At 47.1% G+C, this 18,487-nt stretch overlaps 1 protein-coding gene across 1 annotated transcript in view; it reads right to left on the reverse strand.

Moving 5' to 3' along the window:
• Positions 1-18,487, reverse strand: part of SNX29 (sorting nexin 29) — a 458,514-nt gene that overhangs the window by 51,731 nt on the left and 388,296 nt on the right. The window contains exon 19 of the mRNA XM_016197611.2: positions 18,046-18,186. Within this exon, the coding sequence (XP_016053097.2) occupies positions 18,046-18,186 (141 nt within the window). The remainder of the gene's footprint in view (positions 1-18,045; positions 18,187-18,487) is intronic.

An 18,487-nucleotide genomic window follows, 5' to 3' on the forward strand; every position in this document is an offset into this window, starting at 1 on the left:
GAGATGCTGGTATCTTCACACTTGAGGACACCAAGGCACAAAGAGGTGACATGCTAGCCCGTACTAGTGTCAGGATTCAAGCCCAGTACACCAGCCCCAGAACCCATGCCCTCTCCCACTGCCTCTTGCTCCCACCTCTCTGGAGTCCCCAGGGAGAAAGCTGCCCGGAGGAGGTGAAGAAGAGCTGAGTGAGACTGATTCTGAGTGAAAGCCTTGGTTCCAGCCCTTGTACATCTATGTGGAACATGGATGCCTGGGTCAGAGGCAGTCCTGGGCCCAGAGATAAAGCAGACCCTATGCTTTAACCAAGAACTAGAACATTTCCATTCCAATGGGATGGAAAGGCTGTGATCCAGGAAGAAGGGGAGAGAGGGCGTCTGACCAGTACCCAGTGTGGCGCTGCCTGCAGGCTGCATCTGTCCTGCTGCCGCCTCTGCCTGGAACACACTTTCCCAGTTGTTCCTGGCTGACTGCTACTCGGTCTCCGTGTTTCAGTTTAAATGTCCCTGTCCGGGCCCTTTAAATCAGGTCCTCTCCATTACAGCTCCTTGTGCTGCTCCTACATAAAAACTTGGCACCATTCAGAAATACCTTTATTTAAGGGCTTATTTGTTTAATGCTTGTCCCTGCTAAACCAAAAGTTCCACAGGGCAGGACCACATCTGTCTTCGTCCACCATCTTCAACACAACTAACTGTTGAACGACTGGGAATGCATATCACCAGGAAGACGAGAAAGCTGGGGGGCCCGAGCCCAGATGCTTCTGTGGAGCTGCTGTTTCAGGCTGAGAGGGCGACACCGAGCACAGGCACATCCTGATTTGTCAATTTAACACACATTGGCTCTGCCCACCAGCAAGTGTGGCTCAGAACCTGACCATCTGACAACCTGAGCAGCAATATTCCCCTTGGAGGGGAACAGAGTGAGCAGGATAGGAGGAGATGGGAGAAGAGCCCTATTTGAAGGGTTGAGTCAGATATGAACTAAAATAACATATAACAGGGCTTTTCAAACTTTCATGTGTATATGACTCACCTGGGAAACCTGTTAAACATGCAAATTCTGAGTCAGTGGGACTACGGCAGGGCCTGAGACTCAGCATTTCTAACAGGCTCTTAGGTAAGGCCAATGCACCAGTCCACAGACCACACTTTAAGTGGCAAGATCTTTAGAAAGGACAGATAGGAGACAGTAGTTCAGAATCATTCTTTGAGGTCCTATTTGATCTCATTAATCTCAAGCCAGATTTTGGCTGGAAAGCCTGCTACCAGCTCACAGAAACATTCACCATTGTGTTCTTTGCTCCTCTGCATAATAGCACAAGGCTGAGAGCAAACGAGCCTGCTGAGATCAGACAGGAGAAGTCCCAGTCCTGGCTCTCTGAGTACCCCACAATGTAGCCTCAGGCAACTTGTTTTCCCCTCCTAGGCCTTGGTCAGGGGCCCCCAATCACTGGTCTGCAGACCAGCTGTGTCAGCATTATCCAAGAACCTTTTAAAATATGGATTCTCAGGCTTCACCCCTAGAGATTCTAACTCACTAGATCTGGGCTGTGGTCTGAGTAGCTGAATATGTTTAAACACGATACTTCAGATACAAATCTGAAGGGGATGGTGGAACAGTCCGTGGTGCTGACCAGTGCTGTGCACCGTGGCCTAAAGACAGATTGAGGGGATGCCTGGGAGGCAGTAAATTACCACCCTGTTTGAGGCTCTGGAAAAAACACAGCCATCTCTGCCCTACTTGAGTACCAGCATCATTGGCACACCCATCAACCACCTGTAGCTTGGCTATGATACCTAACCCATTGGAAAAGTGAAAAATTATGTTCAATTATTTCCAAAATCAATGCATTTGAGGCACTTTCAATGGTCACCAGAGCAATAGTGAGAGGCATGATTTACGGCTCCCCAGACCTGCCTGCACACTGACGGTATTACTGATGAGAAAGCCCCAGATAGCAAAACTGTTTCTCACTCACTGCTCTAGTTTGAAGAATGCCCATGCAAAACTCCAGCTGGGGCGTTCTGTGGGCATCTCCCTCTGTAGAAGGGAGGAGGAGCAGAAGGGAGGGGAGAAGATAAAAGGTAGAGATGAGAATTAAGCGTTTAATCCAAGATGCCAGGTCTGCTGGCTGGCTCGTGCTTCTAGTTTCCCCAGAAGATTTACGCACCTGTCCAAACGGACTACAGGTCCATTTCCCACCACACAGAGGCGCTTCGACCATCAGGCAGCAGCAGGTCAAGTCCATGTGATAGTTCATTGCTGGATGAAAACCTGTTTTCACCCTTGTCTTTCAAAGGGAGCTAAGTAACTTTACTTTGGTTGGCAGCAGTGGGCAAACACATATATATAGATATATTTTTAATTTACATGTCAAAGAAATTCCATACTAGTCAGTTCATAACTCCTCCTATTACCTGGGTAACCTTCCCAGGACAGTTCTAGAGCTAAATCTCTTTTAGCTGGTTTATGCTGTTCAGAGACTATTAGAAATTACCTCCGTGCTTGTTCAAGTGTACATCATCTGCCCCCACACCCCAAATGTAAGCCCTATGTGAACACGGCTTATCTGTTTAGCTCCCTGCTGTATTCTCAGTGGCTGGCACATAGTAGGTGCTCCAGGAAAATTCCTCGAATAAGTGGATGTGTGAGTAAATGATGTTCTCTGGATATGTTTGTATCCCTCTGGGCATTTCTCTGGACCAGTCTCTCCTACTGCCATTCACCTTCCACACTGCTTCCTGAGGGAACTTTTGTTTTTAAATGCAAAACTGTTTTTTTAAAACCGTGGCATTTTCTTTGCTTTCAGGATAGAAGTCCAAACTCCTCAGCTAAGTATGCAAGGTGACTGTCCCTGCCTGGCTCTTCTGTGTCACCTAACATACCACATGCTATCACATGGCTCAGCAGGCATCACAGGCCTGAGGAGGTCCTGTGCTCCATGGACTCTGCCTCTGAAGTGCTGTTTCCTTTGCCTGGAATCTTCCATTTTACTCAACGTCAGATCCTGCTCACCCTTCAAGGCTCAATTCTGGTATCACCTCTCTTCTGAAGCATTTCTCTCTCTTCTTCCCCTGGGCTGGCTCCCTTTACTGTTTTGCCTACTCACTACCCACTCTCAGGCCATGAGGTTGAGATGGGATTGATCCCACCCTTCAACCCATGCACATGACCCAGACAATCATAGTCATTAGTACTGTTCCTGGGATAGGCACAGGACTCAAGATGGGCCAATGAGTGTCAGCACTGAGACCAAACTACTGGGAAACAGACTTGCTCTTTCTGCCTGAGGTATTAAGATGGTATTAAGAAAGCCTAGAGATGTGTGATCATCTTTGCCATGAGAGGGGAACCTGCCTAACAATGCAGCAAACACAGAAAAAAAAGAGAGAGAGAGAAACACATAGGCAGACAGACAAGAAGCAAGAGAGTGAGTGAGCACAAGAGAAAAAGACTGGCCAAGATACTGATGTCTGACAATGCCACTCAGCGCCTAGATCCAGCCATTCCTGAAGTCAGTCCTAAACTTCTGAATTACACAAGTCAGTAAATCCTCTTCTTAAGTTAAAAATAGTTTGCTTTGTTTTGCAACTTGCAGTGGAAAGCATCCTGACATACTCTTCCCTCTGCCCCTGCAGGACCCTGACCTAACCTCCCCTGCAGCACCTACTGAGGGGAGATCTCCCAAGTGCCTTACTAGACTGTGAGCTCCCTGAGGGCAAGAAGCACATCTCATCTGCCTCAGTAGCCAAAGGACTCAGTGAACCATAGATGCCAAATAAAGATTTGTGAAATGAAAAAATAAAGGAATTGCTTATCTGGGAATTAATGAAGCTTTCCTTTACTTTGTTTCACTTCAAGGGGCTTTCTGACAAGAACTCTTAGACTCCTCGGGATACTGTCTGCTCTTCTCCCAGAATGCTAGCTTTTTAGTTCTCCAAAGTCTGAGGTCCTGGAGATAACAGAAAGGGCAGGTCCAACGCCCTGAGAAGGCACCTGGCCCTCGGTTCTACTCCTGCCAGGCTTCTTGCTCACCTGGATTTCATCCAAGACCAAGGTCATCGCTGGACCCCTATGCTGCCCAGGTGAGGGAAGCACTGGAACATAAAGAACCCAACACACACCTGAACCCATTAACTCTCCATGCTCTGCTCCTTTGCTGATGCCCCCTTTCTGACTAGAATGCCCTTCCCTTCCTTCTCTACTTAATTCTTCAAAGCTCGGATGAAAAATCATCCTCTCCAAGGAGTCTGTCCTGAACTCCCAGGGGTGACAAATTTCAAAAGCCTTTAGGGACCAGGAAGTGAGAGCACCAGGGCAGGCTGGCAACCTGGGGGGCACATGCTCCACTTAAGGGCCAGCCTCCATTCAGTTCCTGCCAACTGAGGCCACAGAAAGATCTGAGATAGAAAGACAAGCCTTCCCTTGCTAGGGAGTCTGTAGATTCCAAGCTGCAAAATGGGTTTCTTTCTTTTTTAAAAAAAAAAAATATATATATGTCTTTATTGATTTCAGAGAGAGGAAGGGAGAGGAAGAGAGAGATAGAAACATCAATGATGAGAAAGAGTCATTGACTGGCTGCCTCTTGCATGCCCCCCACTGGGGATTGAGCCCGCAACCCAGGCATGTGCCCTGACCAGGAATTGAACGGCAATCTCCTGGATCCTAGGTCAATGCTCAACCACTGAGCTACACCATCTAGGCCACAATGGGTTTCTTATTATGTTGTCACTGTGAACCTCATCACCACCACCATCATCATCAACACAAGCCACATCTCAGATGGAATGTGGCCTATGCGTCACACGGTGACCACCTCTGGGCTAGGACTTTGCCATAGCATGAGTACAGGTCCATCACACCCCAGAGTAGAGCCACCTGTGCAATTGTCTGTCTTTTCTACAAGACTTTGACTCTGCAGGCTGGACCCCACATCTCCAGGCCTACTAATTACCCTCACAGTCCTCAGTGCTGCTGCACTAACCCAAACCTCAGGGCACCAGGTGCAGACATTCTGCCCACACCCTGGCACAGGCCTCCCTGCTCACCCATCCAGCCATCCTCCACATGGCAGCAGTGTCTCCAAAACACAAGTGAGATCTTGTCACTCCTCTGCTTAAATCCTTCAATTGCTCCTCCAGCCAACACACATACATGCACTCACACACTCACACACCTGCGCACATGCACACACACGGCTAAACAAATAATTATAGTTATAAATGTGATAATACTACAAAGGAAAAAACAACAGGGGACCAAGAAAGCCCATATGGAGGTTAGATCATTTATTTTGGGTGGTAGGAAAGGATTCTCTGAGGAAGAGTTTAAGTTGAGACCTGAAGATGAGAAAGACCCAGTGACAGGAAGGCTGGGGAATGAAGAGTTCTAGAAGGAACTGTATGTGCAAAGGCCCTGAGGCAAGAAAGAGCTTGAAGGGTCAAGATCTAAGAGGGAGGATGCTCAGTGGCATGATGTGAGGCAGGGGTAACAATTCCTGGGCCACTGGGCTGCTGGGAGGGTTAAGTGAGAGCAGGCAGGCAAAGCCCTTGGCATAGCGCATGGCGTGTGCTTAGTGCTCAAAGAATGGCTGCTTTCTTAGTAAGAAAGCACTACTGATGTGAAGAGAGGCTGGTTGATTTCCTGCTGCTGGCAATAAGGCTGCCCAGTTCAGGAGGGAGAGCTAAGAGCCAGTATCAAAGGCTCTGTTATGATACAAAACAGTTCCATTTTCATGGGCTTATGAGGATCAGGCACTTAAATCAAAAAACTTCTAAACTCATAAGAAAGAACTTCATTTTCCTTCAAAGGCAGAAGCATTGGTAAATTAATGGTGAGAAAGTTCCACGGGGGTGGCTAAGCTCAACATAGTTGGGAGCTGGTAGAAGACGGCTCTCCAAAGCAGCAAAGGAAACTGTGCCCAACACTTCCAGGCACTCCAAGTTTTCTGGGCCCATCTAGGAGCAGCAGTGGACAGGATTTACTTCGAGTCCATACTAAAGAGTGCAATCTGGGACCCAATGTTCTTTTTGTTCAAATAACCACTAATCCAGTCTCTACTGATACGAGACACCGAGCCAGTGCCTCACTGTGTGCAGTCTGATGAGGAGTTGCTGTCCCTCTGGAAACTCAGACTCTGAGTGTGTGCACTACACCCTGATGGGGCTGGGAGGAAACTGGGTGCTGGGGCTGCAGGAAGCACAGGGAGGAAGTGGGGAGGGGGGTTCTACTGCGAGGGGAGCGAGAAAGGTCTCCTGGAGGAGGAGACAAGAGTGATATCTTTTTAAAGGAATGCCCAAAGGTTGGCATTAGAAAGCATAATGAGTTCCTGGACACCAACAAGAGAAAAACAAAATCCCCAGTGGAAAGATGGCCAAATGATACAAACAGGCAAGAAAGGGAAGAAGAAATCTGAATGGCCAAGTATCTCAAACAGATCATCAGCCTTGTCAGTCATCAGGCAAACATGACTAAAAACCATGATGAGATACAGTTTTGTACCCGTCACGTTAGCATAACATAAATGAATTGTAAGTCTAATGATGCCAAGTTTCACTGAGACCATGAAACATGGGGAACTCTCATTCCCCTGGGTGGGAGTGAACAACTGGTGCCACCACCTTGGAAAGCAATTGGGAAATAGCTGGAAAAGTGGGGACAAGCATGCCCATCAGCCACCAACCTCGTTCATTGAGACACAACCTGAGAAACTAAGTATCAAACATGTATGCCTGGCAAGATGTCCAGGATGCTTGTTACAACACTGCTTGAATCGGGAAAAATAGTTAACAGCCTAACTACCCATCAAAGGGAGAATAAATTACTACAACAGTGGGTATTCCGACAACTGAATATCAGTAATACAGCAGTTGCAGTTAATGAATTAGAATGCCATCCATCCAAATACACAAGTCTCAAAAGGCAATACTGGTGAAAAATACAGGTGTGAAAAGATATCTGAAGACGGGTATCACTTATGGAAAGTAAAAAAATAAAATAAAAAAAGCCCTCTCATAATCATATGTAATAAAAGTACAAAGCCACAGACAGGAAGGATACACGGCCACTGCACAGAAAGGGTCCCTCTGGGAGGACAAGGAGGACTCAGCGCACCTGTAATGTTTCATTTCTTTTTTTTTTTTTTTTAATATATCTTTATTGATTTCAAAGAGATGAAAGGAGAGGGGGAGAGAGAGAGAGAAGCATCAATGATGAGAGAGTCATTGATCGGCTGCCTCCTGCACGCCCGACAGGGGATCGAGCCCGCAACCTGGGCATGTGCCCTGACCGGGAATCGAACCCCGATTGCCTGGATCCCAGGTCGATGTTCAACTGCTGAGCCACGCCTGGCCAGGCTGTAATGTTTCATTTCTAAACACTAACATTTACTAAATTAGGACGATGATACATGTGTTCATTATATTTTTCTGTGTGTTCTGGGGCACATTTGAAACATTTTATAATAAAATTTTAAGAGCTTAGAAGCAAATGTGACAAGATGTGAAGAGCTGTTACTGCTTGGTAGTGGGAATATGCTCATTATTTCATTTTTTGCATTTCCCCTTCCTTTAAGAGAGTCTCGCTGTAAACCACACATCACCACATAACCACTTGGGAAACTCTCTGGCTGCACCTACCAGAGTGAACACAGCCTGCGACCCAGCAATTCCATTCCTAAGTACAAACCCACAGAGGTCAGGCCTACAGCCACCAGAAGACAAGACAGGAATGTCAATCACAGCACTGTGTGCGACTGAGCCAAACTGGGAGCCACCGGAACACCCATCAACAGTGAAGATAAACAAACTGTGGTATAGTTATACAATGGAATACTACACAGTAATAAAAACAATTGCTACCTGCAACAACATGGATGATTCTCACAGATGTGATGTTGAGAGACAGAGATCAGACACAAAGGAATACATGCTATACGATTCCATTTATGTAAAGTCCTAAAACAGGCAAACTAACTATGAGTTAGATATCAGGATAGCAGACCCGCTAGTGGGAAGAGAGTGACAAGAGGAGGCTAGAGCTCTACTAATGGTCTATGTCTTGGTCTCTATGCTGTTTGTATAGGTGAGTTCATTTTGTGAAACTCCATCAGGCTGTGCACTGACGATTGGAGGTATGCTATACATCGATTTTAAAAAATAAGCAAAAAGGGGGGGGGGAAATAAAACCCACCACCCATAACGATGCAAGAAATTAAGGGAAGAAAGAAGAAATTAGCCAGCATATGTCAAAGTTATCACAAATGACAAAAGAATGGAACTGAATTAGTGAGGCTCTCTATAACCTTCTACTTCAAGATGGAATTTGAGGATTCAGGATATGCTGGGTGCTAAACAGCTAACATACAGCATCTCACTGGATTGTCACAGGAGCCTGTGACATAAGCACCCTTGCCCCATGTGGCAGCTGAGACAACAGCGTCACAGAGGCTGAGGACCTGTCAGAGGTCACACAGCCAGTGCTGCCAGACACAGGATCTGGATTAAGGCCAGTGAGATGCCACAGCCCAAACTCTTAACTTCTTGGCCTCTGACACCACAGAAGCCAAACTGCATGGCTTGTAAACATGTGTGGGAACCGAGGAGCTGCAGAGAATGTCAGGGGAGGGGGACCGCTTCCTCCATACACGAGGGAGTCTGAACCCCACAGACCTTGGTAACAGGAAAATAACTAAGAGGTCGGCAACCTGAGAAACTAAAACTGTTTTTTTCTAGCTTGCTTAGATGAATCAAGATTGTAATACATAATTCTCAATATTAATGGGAGTACTAAAGGGGAAGGTGGCAATTATTCTCAGTTCTTCAAGAGAGTAAGAGCTGAGGACTCTTCCGGTTGTGATTTTAATCAGCTGTCCAGAAATGAGAGGGAAAAACAGACGTAATGTGGGTTAAGCTCCTTCAGAGCTAGGAGGAGAGATTAAATAATGATACACAAGCAATTTAACAGCCTCAGAAATATTCTGGACAACACTTAATGCCCAGCAGAGAGTCAAGTGTCTTATAATTCATGTCAATTTCCAACCATTGGGTTCAACATTGCTTCACTGCAGGCCTCGTGCTCAGCCTGAGATGAGTGAAATAAGGGGAGCTGGCCAACTCTGGTTGGTGAATTGGGAAAGCCAGACCCCCGATGTGTCAAATATACCGTCTTTGTCACCAGGATGGCTAATACTAAGTCTTTGTAGAAAATCCTGCAAATAGTCACAGTGTTGTGTTGTATCCATTGGGTAGGTAAGGCCTGAGCATCTTTCCATGAACAATCATTGAAGACCCTCCAGTTAAAGTAACAAAGGGAACTGGGAAGATTGGGAACCATACCACACTGGTGCCACATACCAATTTCTATATAGCTTGAATTCACTTGTCCATCAAACATGTTTTACTCAGCACCTACCATGCGCCAGGCACTGTGTGAGATGCTGAAAAGACAAAGACTCTACAGGCCTGGTCCTGCTCTCCAACTGATGGGGAAATGGGGGAGAGAGAACTGTGTATCAAGCAGCCAAGAGAGTATGGAACCCAGGGGAAGACTAGTTAACACTTTGAGTTGAAGGAAGGCTTCCTGGAGGAGGTGGGACCTGCAAGGTCTGTGACCTGAGACCACCAAGATGATTCCCTGTGCTCCACACAGAAACACACAGGGTGGGAATAAGGCAGCAGAGACACTTCTGGTTACTAGCCCAGGGTTATTTGTTTATAAAAGAAAAGTCCTCCTGAGAAGCCCCCACGTATTGAATGCATAGACGTACAGATGCATGTACACAGATTCCAGGCCTGGGGCGCATCACTCTCTCCCAAGATGATTTTTCAGGCAAGATGACTTTAGCAACTGCTCTCCTGGCAGGTACTTTACGAGGCCTTTACCATATTAAAGAGGAACACAAATGTGCGATGTATAATGAGCCCGATTTCTCTCTTCTTGTTTAATACATTAAGTACCATGACCATTTACACAGTGGTTGGCAGTGTGTCAGATGAGAAACAAGCTTGAGTTTCTGGCTTCCTTCAGCTGGAGCTTCTGTTCTCTCCCAGCTTCTTCTCTGGAAAGCCTTCACCTTCAGGGGATGGCGTCTGAGCTCCCCTTGTCTCCATTCCAAGCAGGCGGGGTGCGGGGGCATGTGGAACTGACACAGTCTCCTGGGTCCTCTCCTACATGAGGGTGTCTCTGGCAGAATCCCATGTAGAAACCTGTAGTCATGTGTGACCTGCTGCATTACAGCTCCCAGATTTGGGTGTGGGGGTATGGGGCTTCTCGACCAAGGGGCAGACAGCACAGTTGGCAGTAGCACCAGTCTGACTCAATTCCTAATACAAGCTATGGGATCTTGGGCTGGATGCTTATAGCCTCCGAGTCCAGTTTCCTCATCTCTAAGACATTTTATATAGGGATCGACAAGAACTGCATGACAAGACAATGAATACAGAGCCTCTGGTGTTCACGACGGGCCTGGTCTGTGATGGCTCGTAGTGCTGCACACAGAAATGCAGGGTGTGAGGGTTCTGGGTGGACCACCTATGTCAGGCTCGCCCACTGCATGGGCTCAGCATCCCAGCATCTTTATGTTGAGTACATGCTCCATCTCACTACCAGCCCATCCCTGGTATACAGAAGGGCAAACTAAGGCACAGAGAGATCAGGTAACTTGCCAGAGGCCACACAGTGAGTAAAGCAGTGGGAACTTTCCTTTCTTTCCTTTCACTTTTCATTTTTTACTCTCAGCGTTGGCAAAGTCCTGTTAATGAATAAATGCACAAATGAATGAATGACTCTCTGTCCACTTAGGTTTACCAGGGAAGCATATAAGCCTACAGATTGACAAGGGGGAAGCAGCTTCTAGCTCTATACTTGGCCCCTAAGTGAAAGTGGGTGGTGGGTGAGGGATGGATGGTTCAGTGGAAGGGGAGGCAACCAGAGGTCCTGGTTTCCCCTGCCCCCCTAACTGCAACACTACTGAGGTTGCAGAACTGACTTACGGAGGCAACAGAAACGTCCAACTGGGCAATGGCTAAACAATCTTCATTTTCCCATTCTCCAGTGAGCTCTGTGCAGGTCTCTGTGTATGAGAGGGTAGGGCTGGCACTCTGCAGACCATCTGCTTAGGCCTACACATCAGCCTGAACACTGCCAAGCATGAGGGCCTCGAACAAGTCACTTCACCTCCCTGTCCCTCTGTTTCCCCATTTGTGAGTGTGATAACAGTAATAGCTCTGTGCCTCAGGGAAGAAAAGAGAGGTGAGAGGTCAGCAGAATAATTTCTCACGTAAGATGCTCTCCAGGACCTGTGGGTGTTACTTTACATGGCAAAGGGGATGTGGCAGAGGTAGCTGAGTTAAGGTCCTTAAGATGGGCGATTACCCTGGGTTATCAGGGTGGGCCATCTAATCACACCCCTTAAAGTGGAGGACCTTTCCCTGGGTGATCAGAGAAAGATGTGACCATGGAAGAACTGTCTGAGAGATGCAGCATTGAAGACAGGGGAAGGGGCCATAAGCCAAGGAATGCAGGAAGCCTCCAGAAGCTGGAAAGGCCAGGAAGCAGACTCTCCTGCCTCCAGGAGGAACACAGCCCTGCTGACACCCTGACTTTCACCCAGTGAGACCCAAGTAGACTTCTGACCTACTTAACTATAAGGCTGCTAGGCTCGTGGTAATTTGTTCTGGCAGCAACAGGAAACTTGTACAAGATATATGGAGGACACAGGTACACAGAAGGAAAGGATGTCCCCTGAACTGAGTCTGCTTGCCTTCCCCACTTGTAAGACTAATTCAGGCTCCTGCTAGCCCTTTAAGCCTCTCGCCTCCTGCAGACAGCAGCTAAGCCCCCACCTCACTCTTTCCCAGAGTACCTGGGATCTCCTCCAGCCCAGAGGACGCCTCCATGAGAGCTGATTCACTTGTCCTTCCCCCTACAAGACCGTGAACTTTGCGAAGGCAGAGACTGTCCTTCAGGTCATCTCTGTAACCTCTACACCTAGCACGACACTGCACTCAGGAGGACACATTTTCCAAGTGGAACAATTAATCAGCTTTAGCATTCTCCTAGATGCCCGCTCATTACCACCACTATCTGTACCCCCCCCCCCCCACTGCCGGGGTCCTGCCACCCTCAGAGCATCATTTAAACTGGTGACTACCAGGGAGTTGCAAAGACGCTCTCCATGGCTCAGTGAGTGCCAGTCGGTTCCTTGCCACACACGAGTGTATGTGTTTTTAATGAGGATTTTAATGCATGATTTCTCCAACAAGTTGAATTATCTGCGGCTCGTGGGGAAAGATATGCCTTGCCTTAATGCCAAATGAACTTTCCGGAGACCGATGCCATTATCCTAAGAGGGAATGACAGTCTCTCAACCCTCATTTGCTCTCTAAGCAATAATGTGCACTTTTAGTAGCATCATCATAAATGAGTCTTTTACCTAAGCCTTCATGCTGGCAAAGCCCATTTGGACTGGGAGCTAGCTAGGCAACTCCCTCGGATCGTTAGAGGGCTGTCTCTCCTGTCCCTTCTGTTTCCAGAGGCTTACGGCCACTTGCCCATTCTGCAAAAAGTATCCACTCAGAAGTGGAGTGAACAACCGCCCAAGTCACCTGAGAGTTATTCCACTCACTTTTGGAATTTAGATATTTCTGAATTTGTGCTGAGAACTCAGTGATGGGAAGAAGAAAATAAAAGGGAAACCTTTCCATTTGATTTCTGTTCATTTATTTATAAATTCAGGCCATGAGTATCTCAGGTACTATTATTCGAGGAGCTAAGGGGAGAGCAGTGAGCAGACACAGCCCAGGCCCTGTTTCATGAACTTCTGTTTCAGTGCAGAAGGAGATAATACTCAAGTACACAGATAAACCATTTCAATTCATGGCACATGCTAGGAGAAAATTAAAGTAATGGGCCACAGAGTGACTGAAGGGGCAGTGTTAAGGAAGATGGTAGGGAAAGGCCTCTTTCTGAGGTGGAGGAACTGGAGCTGCCCCTCCAGCCATTCCTGGCAGAGGGAACAGCCGGTGAACAGGTCATGGTGTGAGGACCGTGTGGAAGTGTTAGGAGGTCAGTGTGGGGGGCACAGAGCGAGAGGAGCTGGGCAGGAGATAAGGTACGCAAGGGTGTGGGGGAGATCAGGGATACCTTGCAGGCCATAGCAGAGAGTCCTGGATTTAACTGCCACAGTGCCACTGGAGGGCTTTAAACAGCAGTGACAGAATCTGATTTATGTACACACACCTCACTGTGGCTACCATGTAGGGAACAGATTGTTAGTCAGGCAAGAGTGGAAAAGGGCAGCCATTGCAGGTGGTCATGCCAGAGACAAGATGGGCTGGGTTAGAATCATTTAAGCAGAGGAGGAAGCAGCTAAACTGGGATGATTTAAAGGCAGAGGCCCACAGGACTTGGGTTAGTGGAATTCTGCTCCCTTATCATCTCAATCCTGCTCGGTAATGGGGCTCAAGAGAAATGCCACACCCAGGGGTGTGGTCATGAGAGCTGACCATGAAGATTCTGGTTCTTCTCTGCAGGTGGTAGGAGGGGACTCCTCTGCCCCCTCGGCATGGGGCAAGGCTCTGTAACTTACTTTAGCTAATGAAATGAGTGGAATTGACATGTATCACTTCCAGGCAGAAGCTTGAAGAACAAGTGTCTGATTTTCCTCTGTCCCTTGCTCCTGCTGCCACAACACACAGACAGGAGCCTCCAGCAGCCCGGGCCCCTGACACTATGAGGAAAGGAGCTCCCAGCCAACCCACACTGGACACAAAGTGTGAGCCAAAAATATACCCTGGTTGGTTTGGTCTGCAAAGATTGTGGAGCTGTTTGTTAACTCAGCCTAACCAAGCCTATCCTGATTGATATAAGGCCTATGTCTGTGATATTTAAACATTAATAAGTAACTTTAACATACAACTATTATGGCTTGACTCAGCTACAAAGGAATAAATTTCATCAAGCGGTGGATGATATTCAGGTAACTATTCTAACAAGATTTGGGCTTGATATGGTGTGTGAAGGTGTGGCTGTCTCTAGTGAGTGCTCTGGGCAGTGGTGCATTTATAATTAAACACATGTGTGGCCTCTCATGGCAAAAGAAAAACTTTGGTAAATATAAATCCTGTATCCACAAACTGCAATGTGTTAATTTGAGCAATTAAAAAAAGTTCAAACTGGGGTTGAGATCATATTATTTTACTTCTATAACTGGCATCACTGGGGACAGACATATCTAGAAATTCAGGCTAGAAAGATACTCATCTGATTTATTTAAAAAGGCTAACTTATGTTTAATATATCCCTGAGTACTATTCAGGTCTGTGGACTCTGGAGTGATTCATTTAACGGGTCCAAGGTATATATAACTCAATCCCTTAAGGACATCGTGTCGGCATGCCTTAATGGTCCAAGTGCTAAGTGCATCATTCTTGAGGTGACTCAATCAAAGACAAGATTCTAACCTGGCAGATTTTTCTGGTCCAATTTAGAATCAAACCTCTCTAGAAAATCTGCCCTCAGGGTATCAAAGCAGGTAACCTGAGCCCAGGTGGGGCCCAGCTGGAGCCAGCACAAGCTTGGTCTCTTAGCAGAGTTCGCTGGTCAGCTCTGCTGAGCACTGAAGTCCTAATTCTGACTCAGTCTGCACTTGAAAATCGGATGGGCCCTCAGATCTGTGCTGGGCAGCGGCCAAAGTGTACTTAAGGGAAACAGGCATGTCTTAGCCAAATGCTGGGGAAGAAAGAATCAAAGCACAATCATGGCACAACCAGCCCATTACAGGCCAGAGGGCTGCACAGGCTACTGCAGGAGGCAGAGGCCCCATGACAGCTCAAAGCTGCCTGACTCCTGAGCTGCAGAGGACACTGTCAGCTCCACCCTGACCACAGGGAGCAACACCAGAGATCTAGTTAAGAACTAGCCAGAGCATCTGTACTAGCCAGTCATCACTGGGCCAGGCCACCAATGTTGTACCTCACATCTCAAGCTCGTTTATTTGCAAAGAGAGCTGCACTAAAGGGAGGGGAAGGTTGGGAGACACAGCCCTGTTATAGGCACAGACTGCATAGGAAGAAATCCACGCTGCTCAAAATTGACAGCATTCTTGAGAATCTGAAGCGGGGCTGAGGATGACCCAGCTCAGAGGGGACACTCACTTGCAGTCCCTGTTCCTGGCACAGGACAGACAGGACTGCTTCAGGCTCATCATAAATTACTAAATTCCACACAGACCCTCGGACTCCTCGGGCCTGGGCTTCAGCTCATGAAACCCTGAGGCTCACCTGGCTGGGTTCTCAGGATTGGTGGTGTTCTTGGTAGGTTTGCTTTGTCTTAAGTTTTGTGTAATTATAGGCTTGAGGAGATACGAGGTGGGGAGGGAGTCACTTCGGGCTGCAGGGAAAGCATTTAGCAGTGTGTGCCCCTGAAGATGGCCACTTCCTAATCCCAGAACCTGTGAGCATTTTAACCTACATGGCAAAAGGGGCTTTGCAGGTGTGATGAAGCTCAGGATGTTGAGATAGAAGTTGACCATGGATTCTCTGGGTGGGCCCACTGTGATACAAGGTCCCTATAGGAGGAGGAGGGCCAGAGTCCCAGAAGAAGATTGAGCATGCTGACAGAAACAGAGGTTCACCATGTGACTGCAGCTGTGACGACACAGGAGGGCCACAGCTAAGGAACATGGGTAGCCTCCAGAAGTTGAAAAAGGCAAGAACAGATCCTCCCCTGGAGCCTCTGGAAGAAACACAGCCCAGCCGACACCTTGTAGCCCAGTGAGACCAATTTTGGACTTCTCACTCCAGACTAGAAGATAATAAACTTGTGTTGTTTGGACCACTAACTGTGTGATGTGTAACAGCAGCCACAGGAAGGGACTACACAGTGCAGGACACTTCCCCATGTGAATGACCCAGTTCAGCCTTATATAATTTCCCTCAGCAAGCCACAGGCAGGCCTCCTGAAGGAACGTCATGGAAGGGCTGCTTCGGAACAATGCTTTCTGCAAGTGAGAACATCTCATAATGATAATAGGATGGTTAGGCAGAATTTTGTTTTATGACATTTTAAGACATTCTGGATGGGTCCCAAGATTTGTATGAGCCCACGAGTCATTAGATTAAATCAGTATATAATCCCCTCCCCCTCTTTTCATAAGAATTATTGTACTCCTTGCTCTGAACAAGCGTGGAATTTCTAAGTCTTCCATTTTTATGGGCTCAACTCCACTTTTCTTCAACAGAAGAAAATGGAATGACAGATTAATTCTGGGCCTGAGATAAACTGCTTTATAAATGTTTAAATTAAGATCTAACAGGCCCTGACGTGATCAGATTCCTAACTTGGTTTAAACACCAAAGTCTATGAATATATAAACATAACAGTCAGTAACAGTTTTCCCTATGGAACTTCCAAGTGGTGGGAGTGGGTTATGGAAACTCTTGCTCTGATTTTCTATGATAAAGTTGGAAGGAAATCCAGAGAAATGCACATTAAAACCACGAGATACCACCTCGCACCTGTCAGAATGGCTATTAAACCACTCAGGGCCCAGGCCTTCCTCCAGACAAATTAAATCAGAATGGGGCTGGGGGATGAGCAAGTCTCAGTAGTTTTTAAACCCCCCACAAGTGATCCAGAGTTCAGCCAAGATGGAGCTGCTGCTCTAAGCAAACATGAGGGATAACAAAATGATGCCAACTGGCCAAAGCAGGCATTCAACAGGCCTCTATGCTAAGCCCAGGCCTGTTCTGAAGTGCTAGGCTCTTGCCTCCTGCACTGTGACGCATAATAGGTGCTCAATAAACACTTGCTGAGTCAACCAGCAAACTTGTGGAGGACTTGCCCCTCCTTTCTCCAGGGTACCTAGATGATTACGCAGGAACAAATTATGTCATTATAAATTATTAAGCCCCATGAGGGCAGAACCCTTATAATAAAAGTTCTTTTGAGGAAGCTCTGCTTGGGAAACAACTCCACATTCATAACTCCAAATACATATCATAACAACCACTCATGAGAACTAGGAAACATTTTTTGGTCCAGAATAGGGGTCAGCAAACTATGACCCACAGGCCAAATCCAACTGCCACCTATTCTTATAAATAAAGTTTTATTGGCACACAGACACACCCATTTGTGTCCACACAGTCTGTGGCTGCTTTCATACCATAAGGGCAGCATGCAGTACTTTCAGCTGAAATGTACAGATCGCAAAGCCAGACATACTTACTATCGGGCCCTTTAGAGAACAAGACTGCCAACCCCTCCCCTAGAGACATCAGAGGATGCATACAAACAAAACATAGTGTGAGTGTCTTTAGGTGGTGAAATTATGGGTGACTAGTTTCTTTCTTTTATCTTACATTAGCCAGCTTTTGAGCTGTATGTTTATAGCAGCATGTGAGATAGGGTATGTGGAGAAACAACTATAATAAGGGCTAACGGGACTGTCAGGGACACAGTAAGACCAACCCCCAACAGATTTATGGCTTAGAACCAGCAGAAGACAGCTCGATAGAGCATGGAGACTAATTTCACCTTGTGGTGACCCCTAGCCTCATTATACGCTCATTGTAATATGTTAGCATGCTAAACAGCACACCCTGCCCACCATGATCGGAAATGGAAAGCCTGCATATAAGGACAAAACACCAATGGGGCTCTTCCAAGAAATCTCCACCCCTTCCCCCCCAAAATTCTGAATATTCTTCTCCCTTACTTAATTCCCTACCCCTCAATTAAATAAGCCTCAATAAAGGAAGCAAATCCCACTATGGAGGGATGCTCTGCCTATGAAGTAGCCCACTCTCTGTGTCACTGCTTCACTAATAAACTCTTTCGCACTTAAACTCTACGCTGGCTCATATATGAATTCCTCCCTGCTCGAAGCCAAGAACCCACAGTGGGACCCGCACCTTTGGGTCCCCAGACCCCCAGAACGCCTGCATCACGTGTGTAAGTCATAAGCTGAAGGAAAAGAAGAAACAGCCTGCTTCAATGCAGGCATCAGTGCCGAGCCGCCTGCTCCGCACCTGACGGTACCTTGTTTCCAATGGCCTTCTTGGGCGGGAAGTTGTAGGCTCTCACTTGAGGGTATTTGTTCTGTAATTTGTGGTGCAAACTCCTGAATTCTGTGTACCGCCGATAGACATTCCACTCATCATCTTTTATCCGGATGTAGACCTGGCAAGAAAAGGAAAGAGAAAGAAAATGGAGACTTCTCTTAAAACTTCATTATGAAGGGGCGGGAGTTTGGCAGTGCTGCACACATGAAAACCAGCTCTTTGAGAGCAGAGGCCACATCTGTCTCCTAGGCCACTGATGCTAGTGCCTGGACAGCACAGGGACTCAGCACTACTGAGTCAACACACGGGGATATGAAGGGTGAATCAGGCAGGTTCCGGGAACAGGCATGTTGCAGCAGTGACAAGTTGCTGGGGAGGGTCTACTCCGCCTCTTTGTTGTGTTCCCTCATCTGTACAAC

The sequence above is a fragment of the Miniopterus natalensis genome, chromosome 3 (genome assembly GCF_054644295.1).
Source record: "Miniopterus natalensis isolate mMinNat1 chromosome 3, mMinNat1.hap1, whole genome shotgun sequence".
Taxonomy (NCBI): domain Eukaryota; kingdom Metazoa; phylum Chordata; class Mammalia; order Chiroptera; family Miniopteridae; genus Miniopterus; species Miniopterus natalensis.